The sequence below is a fragment of the Petaurus breviceps genome, unplaced genomic scaffold (assembly GCF_028583685.1).
Source record: "Petaurus breviceps papuanus isolate PSGF00001 unplaced genomic scaffold, PetGlider_PUasm1.0 98, whole genome shotgun sequence".
NCBI lineage: Eukaryota > Metazoa > Chordata > Mammalia > Diprotodontia > Petauridae > Petaurus > Petaurus breviceps.
In genome coordinates this window covers 52,367,708-52,387,002 of record NW_027187460.1, presented here as the reverse complement: position 1 = coordinate 52,387,002, position 19,295 = coordinate 52,367,708, and the positions used below count along the sequence as shown (strand labels likewise).

Here is a 19,295-nt window from a genome sequence, read left to right as displayed (position 1 = left end):
TGATTCAGAAGACCCAGGTCCAAATCCTGGCTCTGCTCCTTCATTACTCTGTGACACTGTGTGAGTCACTTGACCTCTTATGGGTCCTCATGCTCCTCACATGTAACACATAGAGTTGTACTAAATTGACACCAAGGTCTCTTTCCAGCTCTAAATGCATAGATCTGAAGCATTTGTCACAAATAAACACTGACAATAAGCTAACTCATATAAGTCATCTTTGATATCAAAGCTGTAATGAGAAATTCCCAGTAACCAGTGCTATTCCCCCTTGTTTAGGCCTACTCTATCTACAGAAGGGTTTGAAATCATTTTGCTGGCTAAAAAAAAATACACAAGTGACTCCAAAAGAGCTAATTTTAAAAATTCCTTACAATTTTAGAAATGGGGCGTGTGTGTGTGTGTGTTTGTATGTGATGGACAAAGCTCAATTATCAGCTAACGTCCATAGTAGGGGTAGCTAAGAGTTTGGTCCATTCATGACCATAAATAAATACACTCAGATGTTTAATAAATTCCTGTAGAAGGCAGAGGATTTATAAGCATATTTGAATTTCAACAAGCTTGTATTTCACACCAAGAAACCAAGCTAAGTCAACACTCCACACAGTGATGCCTCCGATCAACAGTTTCAGCTGTTACCTTTAAAAACTAAAGTGTAAATAGATCACAGGACCATAGATTTAAAGTTGGAAATGAGCTTACAGGTCATTTTACACTTGAGACTGAAGTGTCAGAATTTGAGTGGCTTGTGACACATTAGTTATAAGACTTGTTCATTGGTCTTCATCCATCCATTCATGTCTTCCTTCAAGGGGATTCTCCCTCAATTTTATATCCCTATATTCTGTGCTATATATAGTAAGAGATGACATTTACATAGGACTTTAAGGTTTACAAGGTACTTTACATATTTTGTGCCATTTGATCTTTTTGCCAATCCTATATAGATACTATTTTTAATAAGCATTTTGGGGGGTTGGGGTTTTTTTTTTGCTTTTTTTTTGAAGGCAGTTGGGGTTAAGTGAGTTGCCCAAGGTCACACAGATAGTTTTTGTGTTGTGTGTGAGGCCAGATTTGAACTCAGGTCTTCCTGACTCCAGGGTTGGTGCTCTATTCACTGCGCCACCTAGCCGCCTTCTATATAGATACTATTACTCCTTTTTTACAGATGAGGAAACTGAAGTTCAGAAAACTTTGAAAATTTATCTAATGTCATGTACCTAGGAAGTATACAGGGTAGGAATTGGATCTAGGTCTCTACTGATTCTAAGTCTGCTCTACCTCCTGGCTGCAGACAGGTAGGCAAATTTGAGCTTTCTCACCAGGGCTGCTAGAAGCTGGTGTTACCATATTCATAGAGAAAGTGTGTTTCATAAAGACAGGCTATGACTTAAAATTCCAATTAATGAATTAGGACAATCTATGCAAAGCACTTTGCAAACCTTAAAGTACTTAGCCATTATTATTTTTTTTTCTGACCACTCCAACTTCTGATTTGGAATAAGAATGTCTATTCAATACAGGTAGGTTATCTGTGATGAACAGTCAATATATATTTGTAAAGAACTTTGGCAATTCAAAGAGCCTTAAGACCATTAGCAAATAGTTATCTTTTTATATACTGACTTAAAACAGTCTTGCTACTCACCATTCCTCTGTTTGCTCAAAGCAAACAAGTTTAACCTCAGGTCAATAGAAAAGAACCTTGATTTCACTGATTTACTACAAGCATAACTACAGCAAAGCAAACTAGTTATTTGTATTTCTACTTTATAAGGCTGACTCACAGAATCATCAACCTCCTTCCTCTTCTTTTTTTTCCTTCTTTGTTTTCTTTCTTTCCTTTGAAAAATAACTTCTCCAAATGGAGTCTTCATTTTAAGAAGTACATGTGAAACCTTGTCCATTATAAGGTTTTCCTGAGGAGGGCCCCCTGCTCATAGTACACTTTGCCAGCAATAGCAACCTAATCACAGATGGACAATCTGAATGCGGACCCAATGTAACTTCCACCTTCCATCTGTTCCAAGTGGGAACAGATCTTAGAGATCATGTATTGGAACTCCCTCATTTGACAGAGGAGGAAGCTGAGGCCCAGAAAGATTAAGGAAATTGTCTAAAATCACAACTACAGTGTGTTAGAGCCAAGAATGGATTCCTAGTGCTTTTCCCACCACTGTGCACTTACCTCCAATAGTATGCACTAGTAAGATGACAGGCAGGAATTAGGAGGAAAGTCTCTTTGTCAAGGTAGAATCGCCAAAAACGAGTTTAGTTCCCACAAGAAGGCCTTCTACTCAGATGTGCTGGGCTGATTAGTTCAAATTAACAATGTTCCAAAGTCTATGCTTTATATCAACAAGATTTACAGAAATTAAACCGACTCTGGGCATTCTGTTTACAATACTGGATCCCTCTAGCTATTCACAGGATCATCAGTCTGGAGTTGGAAGGGATCCTCAGACATAATCTAGTCCAACTTGGCTCAATTTATGGATCAGGAAGATGAGGCCTAAGTGACTTTCCCCAAGCCTCACAGGTAGTATCAACTTAATTCCCTAGAAATTTAAAGGCACTGATTTTTCTAAAGGATAAGTAATTATGCTGCCATTCCCATACAACCTTCTAATTATGATCATTCCTCAACATTATCCTTTCTTCATTCCACTAACTCAAGCCTTCCTCACCTCTTACTGGACTACTGCAACAGCGTCCTCATTGGTTCTCATGCCTTAAGTTTTTTTTTTTTCCTTCTAAAATTCATCCTTCACATAGCTGACAGAGTGATTTTCTTAAAACAAAAGTCTGACCATGTCACCTCCTTCCCCTCACTCCATAAAGTCTAATAGCTCCCTATTACCTTTAGGACCAAATATAAACTCCACTGGTATTTAAAGCTCTTCACAGCTTGGTCTCATTCTAGCTCTCAGCTTTCTTACACATTCTTACACCTCCATGTGATCTACAATTCGCCAGTACTGGCCCAACACACCACTATCCAGCCTTCATGGTTTTGCACGAGCTGCTTCATACCTGGAATATCCATCTTTCTCCTTTGCACCTCCTAGAATCCCTGGCCTCCTGCAAGATTTAATTCAAATGCTGCCTTCTGAACGAAATCTTTTGTGTAGCCACCACCTACTGGCACATTCCTCTTCAAGGTTATCTTTCATTTGCTTTCTGTATTTTGAATGTACAGCACATATTGTTGCCTGAATTGGAATGCAAACTCTTGGAGAGTAAGGATTTTTTTTTCTTTAAATCTCCAGCACCTAACAAAATGCCTAAAATAAAGTAAATGCTTAGTATGTTTGTTGATTGACTGAATTACCACTCTTTCCTCTTCTTAAAGCTCAAATCACTTCCCACCTATGCTAAATCCATTTTTTGTTTACTATATTTGTTTCATTCATTTACCATAAGCATAATAAACCTTTATCATTCCACAAAGGTAAAAGTACACAGATAATACTTTTTGTTATAGATGGAAACTTAAAATATGGATAGATTATATTAAGACATACTAAATGATATGCTAATTTAATGACAGTTCCTACTCACATTTTTAAAAAAGGAATAAGGATTTAAATGCTTACTTGCACATCTGTTCATGTCTGGTGCTCTATGTCCATAATACCCTGATGGGCATGAATGTAAGCACTCTCCATACTGTCTCATCCCTTCTCTTCGAAGAAAGAAAAATAACTTTTGTTGGCATCTGCTGCATCCATTATCCTTTGAACAAGACAAACAACCTTTGCAAATTGGATTGGATACGTAGCTAGCTGCAAAACAAAAACAAAAAGTAAGATATACCATTTTGAAAAGGAGGAGGCAGAGATGTGGAGGAAAAAGGAACAGGCCTTAGTGATAAGATGGGTCACCCTGACTCCATAAGGATTCAAATTTTTAAATCAGAAAATATTCTTTGTAACATATCAACAATAATACACAAAGCACATCAAAGTTAATGTTAATTCTAAATTCAGTTCTACCTTTTCAAAACACATCATGGTGTAACTTAATGAAGCCAGACTAGGAATGATGAAGTTTGATTCATAGCAATTTTAAGGATAGATAAGGTGAGCGTAGTTATACTGTAACTAGTAACAAAGATTACATTCAGAAGACTTCCAACTTTTTCTTCAGAATTTCGAACTGGACCTAAGAAAAAGTAGTATCTTTAGTCCTAGGTCTGATCACCATCTTAATAGTTGTTGTTCAACTGTTTCAGTCACGTGTGGCTCTTCATGAACCCATTTGGGGTTTTCCTGGCAAAGATACTAGAAGGATTTGCCATTTCTTTCTCTAGTTCATTTTACAGATGAGGAAACTGAGGCAAAAAGGGTTAAGTGACTTGCCCAGGATCACATGGTTAATAAGTGTCCAATGTCAAATTTCAATTCAGGTCTTTTCACCTCTACCCTGGCACTCTATACACTGTGCCACCTACCACCCTCACTATCTTAATAACCACTTTTTAAAACTTCTTAATGACCTTGGGTAATTGTTTCAATATATTCCTCTTTTAGACTTGTAATGATTACTTCCCTTTGATCCTATATAGTATATAGATAGTTGTTTTCATCTTATCACCCCCATTAGATTATGAGCTTCTTAAGAGCAAAGACTGTCTTTTACCTTTCTTTGTAGCCCCAGCGCTTAGTACAGCACCAGGTACATAGTGAATGCTTTATAAATGCTTGATAACAGCTGGTGAAACTAACCATTTCAGATTAAGAGAGGATGACATGCTCTGTCCTATGAAGAACTAGCTTCTAAGAAGCAAAAGGACTGCTGATCTCACACACATAGATGTTGCCTCCAGGGATGCAGACTATACCCCATCCATGGCTACTTGTCATATATAACTTTCATCCATGTCCTCCCATAAACTCATCACTGGGATTCTATCCAATGTCTTAGGCCCTTCCTTATACTGTCTAGACATTATATAGATACCAGTGGAGCATAGAAACCATCATCTATAAAGCTTTGCTCTCAACTAAGTGACTGACCCACCTCAGTCTCCAGTCATACACTTATCTGACTACATCCCCTTATACCACTTCTCTTAAATAGTTCCTCATTTGTAGCCTTTTACAGATTACCTGTGCATATCATGTACCCCTACATTGGCATTTAGGTGATTCTAAGATTGAATTCATTGGAAATTATAACATTTTAAAACTTATAGCCATATCTCTAAAATATTACTGATGTGTTTAAAAAGGAAGACGGGAGGGAAAAAGGGGTTATTGTTTCAGAGATAAGCTCTGAAGTCACTAAAAGAATTGTGTGATTCTTTAAAAGCAATTCAGTCTTCTCTACCTACCTGTTCAACTTTGAGTACAATTCATCACCCATTTGACACATCTATCCAAGAAAAGTGTTAAAGATTATCTATCTACCTAGATGTAGTCACACCATTAAAAGGGCAAAGGAATTAAATATGGTTATGAAAAACCACAATAAGTTATATGGAATGGTGAGTCCTCCATCTGAGGAGAAGGAAGAAGAAGAAAGTGAAAAAGTCAAAATGATTTACTATAACAATATATGATAATCTTTTGGAACTTAGAAATCAAGTTCATCTTTTTTTTGTCCCATCATTTTGTAACCACTACTGATAGACAGAATTTTTAACTTTTTTCAAGAATTTCTTTGTTCTAACAATATAAAAACCAATAGCAATGGCACAATCAGTATTTATAATTGAAATATATTCCAACATAATGGTTATTATGTGGATTCATATCAATGTCATTCAGTAGTATGCTAAAAGTGACCATAAATAAAGCATGAAGAATAAAGGAAAAAGAATTTCAGAGCTGGAAGGAACTTTGTAAATATAAAGTCAGTGATTTTATTTTTTTTCAAATGCTTTATTAACTTCTGATTTACATCATTCATTTCTGCTAGATTTTGAGTTACAAATTTTCTCCCCGTTTTTCTTCTACCCACCCCCCCAAAATAGCAGTCCCACAGGATATCCCCTCCTCCAATCTGCTCTCTCCCATATTTTCTCCTATACCCCTTTCGACTTTTCCAGTGGATCTCTATGCCCCAGTGCCTGCATATCTTATTTCCCAATTACATATAAAATAGTATTGATAATATATATATATATGTATATATATATATACACACACACATATATATACATATATATTCGAATATTTGATTTTAAAAATTTGAATTCCAGATTCATTCCCTTCCTCCCTTGTCACCCACCCTTACTGGGAAGATAAGCAGTTCAGTATAGGATGTACATGTGTAGCTAATGCAAAACAATAACATAGTAGATATATTGTAAAAGACTATATTTCCCTCCCTCCTATCCCACTTCCCACTTGTTCTATTCTCTACTTTGATCCCGTCCCTTTTCAAAAGTGGGTGCTTCCAACTTCCCTGCCCCCCAGCCTGCCCTCCCTTCCATCATCCCCTCTCTCATCCCCTTCCCCCCCTACTCTCCTGGAGGGTGACATACCCTATATAGTGCGTATTTCACCCTCCTCAAGACAAATTCAATGGGAATGAGGTTGACCCATTCCCTTTTGCCTTACTATTCTTCCCCTCCATTGTAACCATTTCCCCTTGCCTCTTCTGTATAAGATAGTTTACCCCATTCTGTCTCTCCCCATCTCCTCTCATTATATTCCTCTCTCACCTCTTAATTTCACCTTTTAAGTATCATCCCTTCCTGATAAATTGGTCCTGTGTCCTCTATCTATGTATACCTATAAACATATATACACATATTCACATATGTATTGATATGCCCATATACCCTCATATAGAGACATACACACAGACACACACATTTCTATTCCCTTCAACTACTGAGAAAAGTTTCATAAGTTACAATGATTGTTTTTCCATGTAGGAATGTTAATAGTTCAACTTTGATAAGTTCCTTATGATTTCTTTTCCCTGTTTACCTTCTCATGCTTCTCTTGCTTCTTGTATCTGAATGTCAAATTTTCTGTTCAACTCTGGTTTTTTCAGCAATAATGCTTGAAAGTCCTCTATTCCACTGAATGACCATATTTTCCCCTGAAACATGATACTCAGTTTTGCTGAGTAGGTGACTCTTGGTTTTAATCCCAGCTCCTTTGACCTCCGGAATAACATATTCCAAGCCCTTCGATCCCTCAGTGTAGAAGCTGGCAGATCTGGGGTTATCCTGATTGTGTTTCCACAATATTCAAATTGTTTCTTCCTGGCTGCTTGTAATATTCTCTCCTTAATCTGGGAATTCTGGAACCTGGCTATAATATTCCTAGGAGTTTTCTTTTTGGGATCTTTTTCAGGAGGTGATCAGTGGATTCTTTCAACCTCTATTTTGCCCTCTGATTCTAAAACATCAGGGCAGTTTTCTTTGAGAACTTCCTGGAGGATGCTTTCTAGATTCTTACTTTGATCATGGCTTTCAGGTAGTCCAATAATTTTTAAATTATCTCTCCTGGATCTATTTTCCAGGTCAGTGTTTTTTCCCATGAGATATTTCACATTGCCTTCTATTCTTTCATTTGTTTGGATCTGTTTAACAGCATCTTGATTTCTCATAAAGTCATTAGCTTCCATCTGCTCCAGTCTAATTCTGAAGCAATGATTCTCCTCATTGAGCTTTTGAGATTCTTTTTCCCTCTGGCAAATTCGACTTTTTTAGGCATTCTTCTCCTCATTGCCTTTTTGAGTCTCTTTTGCCATCTGAGTCAGTCTGTTTTTTTAAAGTGTTATTTTCCTCAGTCAGGCTGTTGACTCTCATTTCATAATTTTCTTGCATTGTTCTCATTTGTCTTCTCAATTTTTCCTCCACTTCTCTTATCTGCTTCTTAAAGTCCTCTATGGCCTGTAACCAACTCGTATTTTCCTTTGAAGCTTTTGGTGCAGGAGTTCTGACTTCACTGTCTTCCTCCTGTTCCATGCTTTGCTCCTTTTTGTCCCCAAAATAGGAGTATAATGTTGGAATCTTCTGTCTGCTTTGTTTCCTTTACCTGGTCATGTCGCCCCTCAGTCACTTGACCCCTGGGCTTTTTGCCACAGTAGGACTCTGTCACCAGACAGGGGAGCTTTCGTCCCAAATGCTGGGGTTTTCTCAGTTGCCAGAGGTATTAGTTGGGTATCCTCTCTTGAACTCCCACTTACTGGTCCCAATGTCCAGACTGCACTGACCACTCACTTTGTTCTTTGCATCTGTGTGTTGATAAATCTGGAAATGGCCACAGCAGCTGATCTGGAGTCCCTCTGGCCATGGCTGGTCAGGCCCGCCCTGGGGCTAAAGCCTAGGTGTGGGGCTGGGCCCAGCTCCCAGAGTGCTGAGCTGGATTCCTGCTGGCCTGCAGGGCTGTCCTCAGGGGGAGGTTAGCTTTTCTCTGTCATTTTGTGGGTTCTGCAGCTCCAAAGTTTGTTTAAAGTCCCCTTTTTACATGGATTGGGGAAGTTGGAAGTCAGAGCCCCAGGGCAGTCTTAGCTCTGCCCCCCAGTGATTTTTTTTTTATAGGAGAAAAACAGAAGAGCAAGAATGGAGACAAGGAACACAGAGTTCCTCATATAAGATTGTGTGAATATACCATCATCCTATGTAAAATTCCTGCATCCAAATCAAAAAACATTTATTGAACTCTTTCTGAGGGACCTATATATGCAGGGTGTTTGAGGCGTGGCAGAAATTGAGAGTATATATATACAAAATATAAATGATACATTTCTTGCCCTCAAAGAGAGTAAATATACCATGGTATAATATCTCTACCCAAACAAACATAATACAAATTAAAATGTGGAAATACATGATAGTCACAAAATAAGCATCACTATGTTTTCAGGGCTTACAAGAGGAAGGAAAAATTTATGGTTGGTATTGGTAGGTGGAGGATTAGAGAAGTCTACATAAAGAAGGTGACATCGGGGAGGCCAGGTAGCACAGTGAGTAAGAGCACCGGCTCCAGTGTTGGGACAACCTGGGGAATCCGGGCTCCAACACTTAGCACCCACCCAGAAACACCTGGCCGTGTAACCTTGAGTAAGATACTTAACCCCAATTGCTTAGGGGCAGCCAGGTGGCTCAGCGAGTAAGAGCACCGGCTCCAGTGTTGGGATGACCTGGAGATCAAATCCGGGCATAGATACTTAGCACCACACCCAGAAATAACTGGCCGTGTAACCTTGAGCAAATTACTTAGCCCCGATTGTTTTAAAAAAAAAATAAAAAGAAGGTGACATGGGGGTGGCCAGGTGGCACAGTGAATACTGCATTGGCCCTGGTGTCAGGAGGACCTGAGTTCAAATCCGGCCTCAGACACTTAACACTTACTAGCCATGTGACCTTGGGCAAGTCACTTAAGCCCAACTGCCCTGTCTTCTACCCCCCCCCAAAAAAAAAGCAAAAAAAAAAAAAAGATAAATGAAGTGACATTAAAGGTGGGTGTATAACCCCTAAAATTAATGCTAAGCAAATATACAGATAAATGGCTGTAATATATATATATATATATATATGTATGTATACACACACACACACACACATATATATGCATATATATGTTTTCTTTTCTCAACTTCTGGGAAATCAACTTTGATTCATTATCATTTGTAATACTCAGTCAAAATTCAGTCAAAATTTAATTTGCAAAACAATTATATTTCTAAATCATTTTGCAAACCTTATAGCACTATATAAATGCTAGCTATTATTATAATCCATCAAAACCAATCAATACATAAACCACATCTGAGGATTTTTTATTCCATGTCTCATTACTTCTGTCAAAAAGTGGTAAGTATACTAATTATTAAGTTCACAATAAAAATGAATTCCTATTTTAAAAGAGTAAGGGTGGCTGATGGACAGTCTAAATAGTCTATGTGGGTCCATGTGACTTCAAAAGCCTGTTGAAAGGACCCTCTGTGAAAGATATACAGGACAATAAGGATGGGAGGTGCAAGGTGAGAATGGTGGAAGCATTTCAGCAATAGCATCAATGAGGAAGTACAAAAGCAAAGATCCACCACAGGCCAAAGCCAGCACAAATGTAGATACACAGTCTTCATCAGTCTCCAGTTACAATCCCATGTGACCAATTGCATGCTGGATATCTCCACCCAAATGCCCCATAGACACTTCAAACACATCATGTACTAAATAAAATTATCTTCCCCTCAAACCTACTTTTCTACCAAACTTCCCTGTTTCTGTCAAGGGGACTACCAATCACTTGAATGCTAAATAAATCAATACAAATACTGCACTTGAACTAGATTAAAATTCTCAACCCAAAATACAGGATTATTTAAATAGGAAAATCAAATTCCACATATGTCATTTCCACTAAGAATAGGTTTTCCAAAAATCTAACAATCCCTAGAAACTGTGAGTAATACCTACAAACCATGGATTTGTCCAAGCAGGCAGAAACTATTTCATGACAAGAAAGAGATTTTAAATGTCAAATGCAGACAGACTGGAACTGTGCCTTTCTTTCATTCTAGTGGTAATAAATGCTCTTTCATGCACTGCTTCACAGAATGAAAGAGGATTTCCCTGGCTAAGATGCTGACCTCATGTTCAACTAGAGATCCTCAAAGGTTCTATCAATATCCTTCAAATTCCAACTTTAGTTCTATCAGCTAAAAACAGAATTTGAAAGGATTTACCTATACAGCCATATGATTTAAGGACAGAGTGGCCAGAACATCAGTTGCTGGGAATTGAAGCTGAACATACAATGACTTTTACTTCAAAGAATTAATTCAAGGGCTCTGTATCACCACAAATCACACTTCATAGTAAAAAGTATGCATAATAAGGAGAATAAAAGGGATAACCTTAAGTGAAAGTTTTCAAATATAAAAAGCAATCATCTTCCTACTACAAAGTCCTGTGATTCTCAAAATTTCCAGACATGCTAATTGAAGAATCATAGGCTTCATTCATTTGAGTGAGAGTTAGCCTTATCTTTTCTTAAACTTTGCTCTTTGATATGTTTTAACCAATTACTTACATGAAGGCTGAAATAGTATGCTTATCAGATTTTCTAATGACATAAAGTCGAGAGGGACATATGCTACGTGACAAATCAGGATCCAAAATAGAAAAAAGGCAAAGCCAAAAAAAAATTTCTAAGGAAATTAAATTTAAAGAGAAGTAAATGTAAGAAGTCTTATGTTGGAGTTCAAAAAGTCAACTGCATAATTAATAAAATTGAAGAGACATAGGTATGCAGCAATTCATATGCAAAACACATGTGATCATAGCACAAGCTCAGTGAGTCGGTCAACTGTATGACATGATATTAGCTGCTTTGACTGCTATCTTATTTTGTGACAACAGAAACACAGTACTCTGAATGCAGTAGGATATGGTCCTATTGCATTATGCCTTAAATATACTACCTCTAAAATATTATATATGTTGTTGAGGTCACCACTGTAAGGACACTTAATCACAACCTCCACGTGCTCCAAAAGATGGCAACTAGTATGTTTATGAGGAAAGTAAGTATGATGTAAGAGGATGGTGTAAAGGAGCTGGTAAGCCCAGTCAGGAGAATGAAAATTGGGTTTGGGGCAAAGAGATAAACATTATTATGTTTACTTCTCTTGTTGCACTCAAGAGGACACAATAAGAAGCAATGAGAAGAAGCTGCAGAGAGGAATATTTTAGTCCAATATGTGAAAATAATTCCTAACCAATACAGATACCCAAAATAAAACTGGGCTGCCTGACAAGACTGTAAATCTCCTTACCTTCTGTGGAGGCTGCTAAGAATGCAGTAGACTGCATTTCTGCTTCAGGTATAGATCAGATGAAGGGATCTCAGATGACCTTTTCATCTCTAAGATCCCAAGAAACACTAAAAGATAGAGATGAAACTCCAAGATGCCTACTTAGGCATTTTTATACTTATGGACATGTATTATCCTCAGGTTCATAATGCAATTCTTATAGCCAAACATAATGTAACATCTGCCTTTTTCCAAACTTGAATTTGATCAGATTGCAGATGTATCAAATTGTTTGCCATCTCAGGGAGGAGGCAAAGGGAGAACATTTATAATTCAAATTAAAAAAAATAAATGTTAAAAACGTTTTTATATGTAATTGGGGAAAATATTATTTTATAAAGATTTCTATCATAAAAGGTACTTAATAATGCCAAGATGACTCACTCAAGGGGAGTATATCACTCCTGAAGTTTGCGGCTTCATGTTCCAAGGATCAAATGCAATTTGTGGCATAAGACCACACAAAGACATTTGTGGTTTATCTGGCTATCATTTACAAAAGTCCTTCCTCCTACTTTCCCCCCAATCTAGTATCATATCTACAAATTGTATATGGTACATTAGGCAGGAAATCTATATGTACTATATAAGGGCTACAAACCAAACTTTAGGGAATAAAACTAGGAAGAATTAAAACTTTAAACACTTGGCTAAAGTAATTTATTTTGTCAGGATCTTAATATCTAGAATATCTTTCTTTATTGCCCTGAGATTGGCTCAACTGTGCAGGTGAATAAACAGAGAAGTTAATTTCTTACTTTGATGATCTCGTTTATTTTGTCTCTTAGTAAGCTTCAACTTCTCCAACCCCGAGACCTGCTGAGACCCAGAACTGTAGCAGTCCAACCCAAACAGCTCAAAACCCAGATCCACCCAAAAAGCAAGGCCAAACACATGATTCTGCAATGTTTAAATGCCCCCAAAGGAGAAAGACAATGATTTTTAAAGAACACAAACACATAATTCCTTGAGAAATAAATAAATAGACATTTAGAAGTTCAGCAGAATAAGTGTAATAAAGCCTGAGTGATGTATCTTTCTACCTTCATATAGTTACTGAAGCAAGAGTTTTATAAACCTTAACATGCTATGTAAAAGTAAGATTTTTGTTTTAGTACTGTTTTTGGTTTTTTGGTGTGGGAACCTGTGATTTCATCAGTATGAATAATATCCAGAGAATCAAATCCTCCCATCAATATAGACAGGCAACCATCTGTAATTGATAACCTTAGAGATGGAGTGACTAGTTAATGGACATAGAGTTATTAGGTCACAAGGCAAAATTTGAACCCAGGTTTTCCTGACTGTAAGGTCATCACTCTAACCACTATGTCAGGTTTCTTCTTGTTATTAAGTCAATTTTATTATGATAGAAAGCAACATGAGTCAGATTTGTTCATCTTATTTCCAGTGCACTTGATTCCTGCAATTTTTAACTCCAATAAGTAAGAGTCAACTTTTTGTGGCCCTTCGGGTTCTGTTTTTAAGTCTCATCATTTAAGTCAGATCCAGCTATTTACATTTTACTCCATAGAACATTTTATGTAGGTGTTGAATGCCCATCTGTTTCCAATAGACTCCAGACATTTAAGTGCTTCCCTGTTTCTGGATTTTGCTTTTGCCAAGTAAGAAGGAATCTAAATTCCTTCTAGGTGAAGCCATCCATTTCTGACAAAGGGTGCACATTTCTGCTTCTGACAGCAGGATTAAACAATGAGTTATTGGCAACTTGGCATAAAGTTGAATCTGCCCATATGATATCACATACCCTGAATTCTAACTAAAATGGGCAACTATTGTGAATTGCAACAATAGACCTTACCATAATGGCTAACATTCATTTTCTTCCTTCATGAGGTTTGTTTGTTTTTAATGAAATATTTTTTAAAGAAACATCAGAGTGCATTAAGTGTGTATCTCACATGGTATTGTGCTTGGCATTGTACTGAACAGTTAGCTATAACCCTTGGCTTCTGTGAATTTATCATCTATAAATACTGGGAAGAAAATACTGAAATATCTTAAGTTACCAGCCCCCAACTCACTTTAGTCATTAAGATCATGAATTATGAGCCATAAAGACTTCATACAAATGATAAATGCTCAGCCTTGGGACAGCTTGCTTAGATTTACATACATAGAGTTGAAGATACCTATTAAAAACAGCTTCTTAAAACATGTAAACTGGTCACTCTTAACATAATAAATCTTAAAAAGCTTGATAGTTTATCACTATGAACATTTTGTTTCACATGAGACAAAAAAATGTTTAAATTAGCAAGTTAACTCATCTTTGTTCAAACTCTATATCTCTAAAGACCTGTTAAATATTTCTATAAAGATGACCATTTTGTTTCCAACTTTGGATTATGTAACCTAATCTATTGCTTGCTGAAAAAAAGCTGTATCTTGAGAAACCATATTGGCACATGTCTTAAAATGTGTGCTGTTTAAACAGAGAGTCTTGCTTTCCCAAAAATAAGCCACAAACTTAAGCCAGATACAAATCATAGTAGTGTTCTTCTTGGACCATACTGGAAATATTTTGTAGTCAAAATATCAGTCACTAAGGCTGCCTATTTGTACACCAAAACCAATTTCAATATCCTGAAATACTTTCTATTCTGGCATGGTGCCTCGGTTGTAGAAATTCAAGAAAATGTAAGAAGGAAAGAGAAAGGAAGAGGAAGAGAAAGAGAGAAAAGAGAAAAATACCTTATCTATTTAGACCATATGCTATGCTTAAATTTACAAGAAGATGCAAAAAAAAAATCTAACATTTCACAACTCCCACACCTTTTCTAACATCTAGTTTCCACACTAAATTTGATCCTATGAAGATATTTACAATGGAGATTTATTTATCAAAATACTCAAAGTCCCCTTTGTCTTATGTGGGAATGGGTATTTTTTAAACCAATGTAATTTAATATATCAAATATTTAAATGCCTAACATCACCTTTTCCCCTGACAAAAATACAGACACTGTAGAATTAACATTGTAGAAACCAAAACTATTTAGTCACACATCATGACCCTACAAAATGTACCAAGGCACCCACAAAGGTAAGGCTCTCAGGATTTCTGGCACTAGTAGTCTTCCCATGCCACCAAAAAAAGTCTTTCATTGATGCAATTAAAACTGAAAGACCTTTCTGTCCATAAACAAACCAGTTTCTTTCAGTTAAGCTTCAATGATGATTTTTTAAATTTTCTAAAAATGTTTTTTGAAGTAGAGAGCACAAGTTCTTTCCTAGAGACAGACAGTCTCCTTTCTATCTCTATTCTAGCATAGCTTGCCATTCTGAATGATTTCTAGGGACCCTTTTCTGCTAATATCTCAGAATCTATTACAAATTCATCACCTAATTTAGTTCCCTGAGAAACAAATTCATGAATTCTATTCTATAACCAACTGTGTAGTTTTTTCAAGGAATTTGACAGTAGAAAGACCCTACCCTCAAAAACTCTACCACTTTTCTCCTTACCTGCTTTAGCCTTATTCAAATACTCTATAAATATTAAGTATCTACTATGTGCAGAGCACTGTGCTAAACCAAAGGAACAGATATCCAGCTTAGGCATGACAAAGTCTGTTCCCATTGCAAATTTATAGCTTTGAAGTAAGAAAGAAGCCCGTAGATATAAAACATACTAAGAAACCATTTTGTTTAATTCTGAAGTCTAAGTAGGATTGTCACTATTTGTGTGGTATGGTAGTAAAGGTGACATGTTTGGAATCAGAAAATGTAGGTTAAAATCCTGACTCTGCCACTTACTACCCATAAGCTTCTTCTAAGCACCTCCTTCATTCCAGGCTAGTCACTAAATGAGCTCTGAGTACCTCCCATCTCTAAAAGCTGATGACATCTTAAGCTCTGTGTTCTACCCCCAATATAAATTCTTACATGTAACACCACTTTTCTGAGTGTCAATCTGGAAGGTGAGATAAATGGAACTCATTGGGCAGGGGAAAGTGCTAGAGAACCCTTTCTGTAACACTTTTTTCACCACAGTTAGTTCTTCTCTTAGTTAGCATCATGGTAGTTTGCAGCCTATTATGCTAATGAGAATGGATGATGAAGACCATCAGTATCATAGCTGATTATTACTGCAAAATCTACTGAATTAATGCCCCCTTTAAAAAATAAAGCCCAGCAACACACAGCTACCAGCATTCAAAGTGGAACACAAAGAGGTATTGGCCAAGAATCTATTCCCTGCCATCCCCTAGAATGTCTGTCTGAAGTAACGTAAGCTAGGGCTTAGCAATGTCACCTGAGAGTCCTGTGGCTGACAGACATGTAACAGGGTCCTTGACAGAAGCTGGGAAAGAAACAGCATCCAGCATCCACTGGGCCTCTACTGAATCCCAATGCAGTGTTGGTGCTCAGAGTTAAAGGAAAGATGTGAATCTCAGCCATTTAGTTTAGAAAATCTTGGGAATGGGATAGGGAGAAAGAAGAAACTTTCATAGCCTGTCTTCTTTGGAGCTATGCCATGTCCAGTTTGTGTGGTCCTGGAGTTTGATCCAGGATCCATCTGCTGCAGGTGAAGTTACTTGGGAGAGAACTAACCTATGGGTTCTACTTTTTTCTTTGGATGCCTCCTTGTTCTTCATGCCACCACTGGCTAGGATAATAAGGTGCTAACTGGCTGGGGGAGGGAATAATCATACAATTTCATTGAAAAATTCTCTTCTGACAAAGCTCAACTATCTCCATCCTCATATTTATATATAAAAAAGCTTCTCATCTTAAACTAAAATTCTAAATGGAATAAGAAAAAGAAACCTACATCTCTGTGCTCATTCCACCTGGGGTGATATACTCTAGTCTCAGGATCCCTGCCATTTGCAAAAGAAATTCCTAATGCTACCAGTAGTGCTGCCACCACAGAACAGGACCACTGGCTATCCAAACTGAAGACTGACCAGCATTCTACCACTGGCAATATTCCACTAACACCCCATTCAATTCAAGAATCGTTTAGAGTTTTCTCCTCCAATGCCCACAGTCTTAGATGGAAACTTGTTAGTTAAAGACTGACAGGGAGCTTCTGTTTGGGCAACATGGGCTTCTCTTGCCACATGTTATAATAATTAAGTCAAAGCAGTAAATTGAAGATTAACACTTGGAAAAAAATCCTTTGGAAAAACATTTAATAGACGTCCATGTAGTTCGTTGTGTGGCATAGGCCTTTCTTGACTATGCACATCTTCAACACTGTCTCTTTATCCAGAACATGTAGCCATATAAAAATTTCGTATTGATGTCCTATCTCCAATAGTGATTCCAGATATTAAAATAATAAAAGAGTATTATCACAAAGTGACTCTGGGGCATCATGTAGTGATTTTAATAACCCCAAACTTCTTCCTGAATCAAAAGCCCATCTTTTTCACCTCAATATTCTACCAGTGATTCCAGATAGCTGCAAGTCATGGAAGTCTCTGAGGAATTAAGGTCCCACATCACACAAAGCAAAAACAAAGAGCTATATGGCTCATGTGAGAAGGCTACAACATATTGCCCACAAAGAATTGTGTTGGAAAAGTCATTCAAAAGTAGGTTATCAGAGAGATATACAAACAAATAAAGGACCTGTGGGCTTAGTCAAGATAGTTCATGGAAAGCCTTCAGGTTACATGGCTGTACATAAAATGTTGAAAGCTATAGAGCCAAAACCTTAAGAATATGTGGTGCTTTCCCACAGAGGCTTTATGAAAGGGCACAGTCTTCTTTCATATGTCCTTTTGTAGTTAATTTGGGTATTGATAATAGTCAAAATGACTTATTTTTTCAAAGTTGTTCTTAAAACAATATCACTGCTACTGTGTACAATGTTTTCTTGGTTCTTCTAATTTCACCCTTCATTATACAAGTCTTTCTATGTTTTTCTAAGATCACTGAGCTCATCATTTCTTACAGCACAGTAGTATTTCATCACAATCACATATCACAACTTGTTCAGCCAATTCCCCAATTGATGGGCATCCCCTCAATTTTCAGTTCTTTGCCACCACAAAAAGAACTGCTATAAATATTTTAGAACATACAGGTTCTCTTCCTTTTCCCCTAATCATCTTGCATCCAGAGAAAGAACTGGTAAGTAGAAGCATGTATAGAATTTTACATATATAAATACATATTTGTGACTAATGTTAGTCATCTCTGGGTGGGGGTGGGTGGAGAGGAAGGGAAGGAAAAAAGGGGAAAAAAGAAAGTTACATATTAACTATTATAGATTTAAAAGGAATAGCAACTTGTTCATAATAGATCTGCTGTTTCATCTACAATCATCTTTTTTCTATTCTACTATATTACAGAAATGCTTGTTTTACTTAAGTTCAGAATAAAATAAAAAAAATTAAATAAAGGACACAGTCAAGAGTTCCATGGGATGAGAAGGCATAGACAGGTTGGTATCTGCATCATTGGAGGAGTATCCAGATTTATATGATTATACACTTCACAATGTATCAATGAAGTAATTATTTATGCAACAGAAATCGCCAATTTTATTTGCAATAAGACTGGTTACAAAGTGATTTTCTAATGCTAAATTGTTTTTATTTCAGTGAGGTTTTTTTTTTTACATCAAGTGCTATGAGAAATATATATTATCTCTTATGTTTCTTTACAATAATGAGAAGAAAGTACAGCATGCAATACACTCCCATTTTATGGAAAAAAAATTGCAATGTTAATTGATTTGCCTAAAGGTATACAACTATTAAGTAGCAGAGCCTGGACTAATCCATGCCTTATGACACTAACCACACCATATTGCCTCCTAAGCAGCAAGACATATAAATGTCTACATTTCTAAAACAAAAGAAACTGCACTGTTATCTATAGGAAACAGAGAGAGACAGAGAGACAGAGACAGACAAAGATATTTGGTTTAAGTTACAGCACATAATATTACTTTTTAAAACTAAGTATTTTTTAAAAAGATTTTTAAATCACTATGTTCCCTGTCGCTACCCTCCCCTCACCCCCATCACTACAGCATCTAAAGCCCCTCACAGCTTTATTCCAGTTCATCTTTCCAGTCTTATTATTATTCTTTCACACACTCTGCAACCCAGCCAAAATGGCCTTCTCTTACACATCACAATCCATCTCCCATTTCCATACCTCTACATGGGCTGCCCTCCTCACCTTTGTCTACTGAAGTCCCTAATATCCTTCAAAGCATAATTCAATGATCATCTTTTAGATGAATTGTTTCCTTATTATACCTGCTGCTAATGACCTCCTTCCCTCTCTAATTATATATTTTTGTTTTGTATATATCTTGTATAAGCATGTATACACATACACACACTCCTACACATGAGATTCACACAAAACCTACATTTTTCTCCATCAGGTGATTATAAATTCATATTCATATTCTTATGATCTGGCACAAAGTATAGGAAATGCTTGTTGATTGACTCTCAAGTTGCCTGGCTACAAATATGTTTAGAACATCAATTATCAGAGAAAAATAT

General features: G+C 36.9%; 1 protein-coding gene across 1 annotated transcript in view; it reads right to left on the bottom strand.

The window, feature by feature from the left end:
* The window catches only part of RSPO2 (R-spondin 2), a 246,551-nt gene that overhangs the window by 119,564 nt on the left and 107,692 nt on the right, over positions 1–19,295 (bottom strand). The window contains exon 2 of the mRNA XM_069081346.1: positions 3,600–3,788. Within this exon, the coding sequence (XP_068937447.1) occupies positions 3,600–3,788 (189 nt within the window). The remainder of the gene's footprint in view (positions 1–3,599; positions 3,789–19,295) is intronic.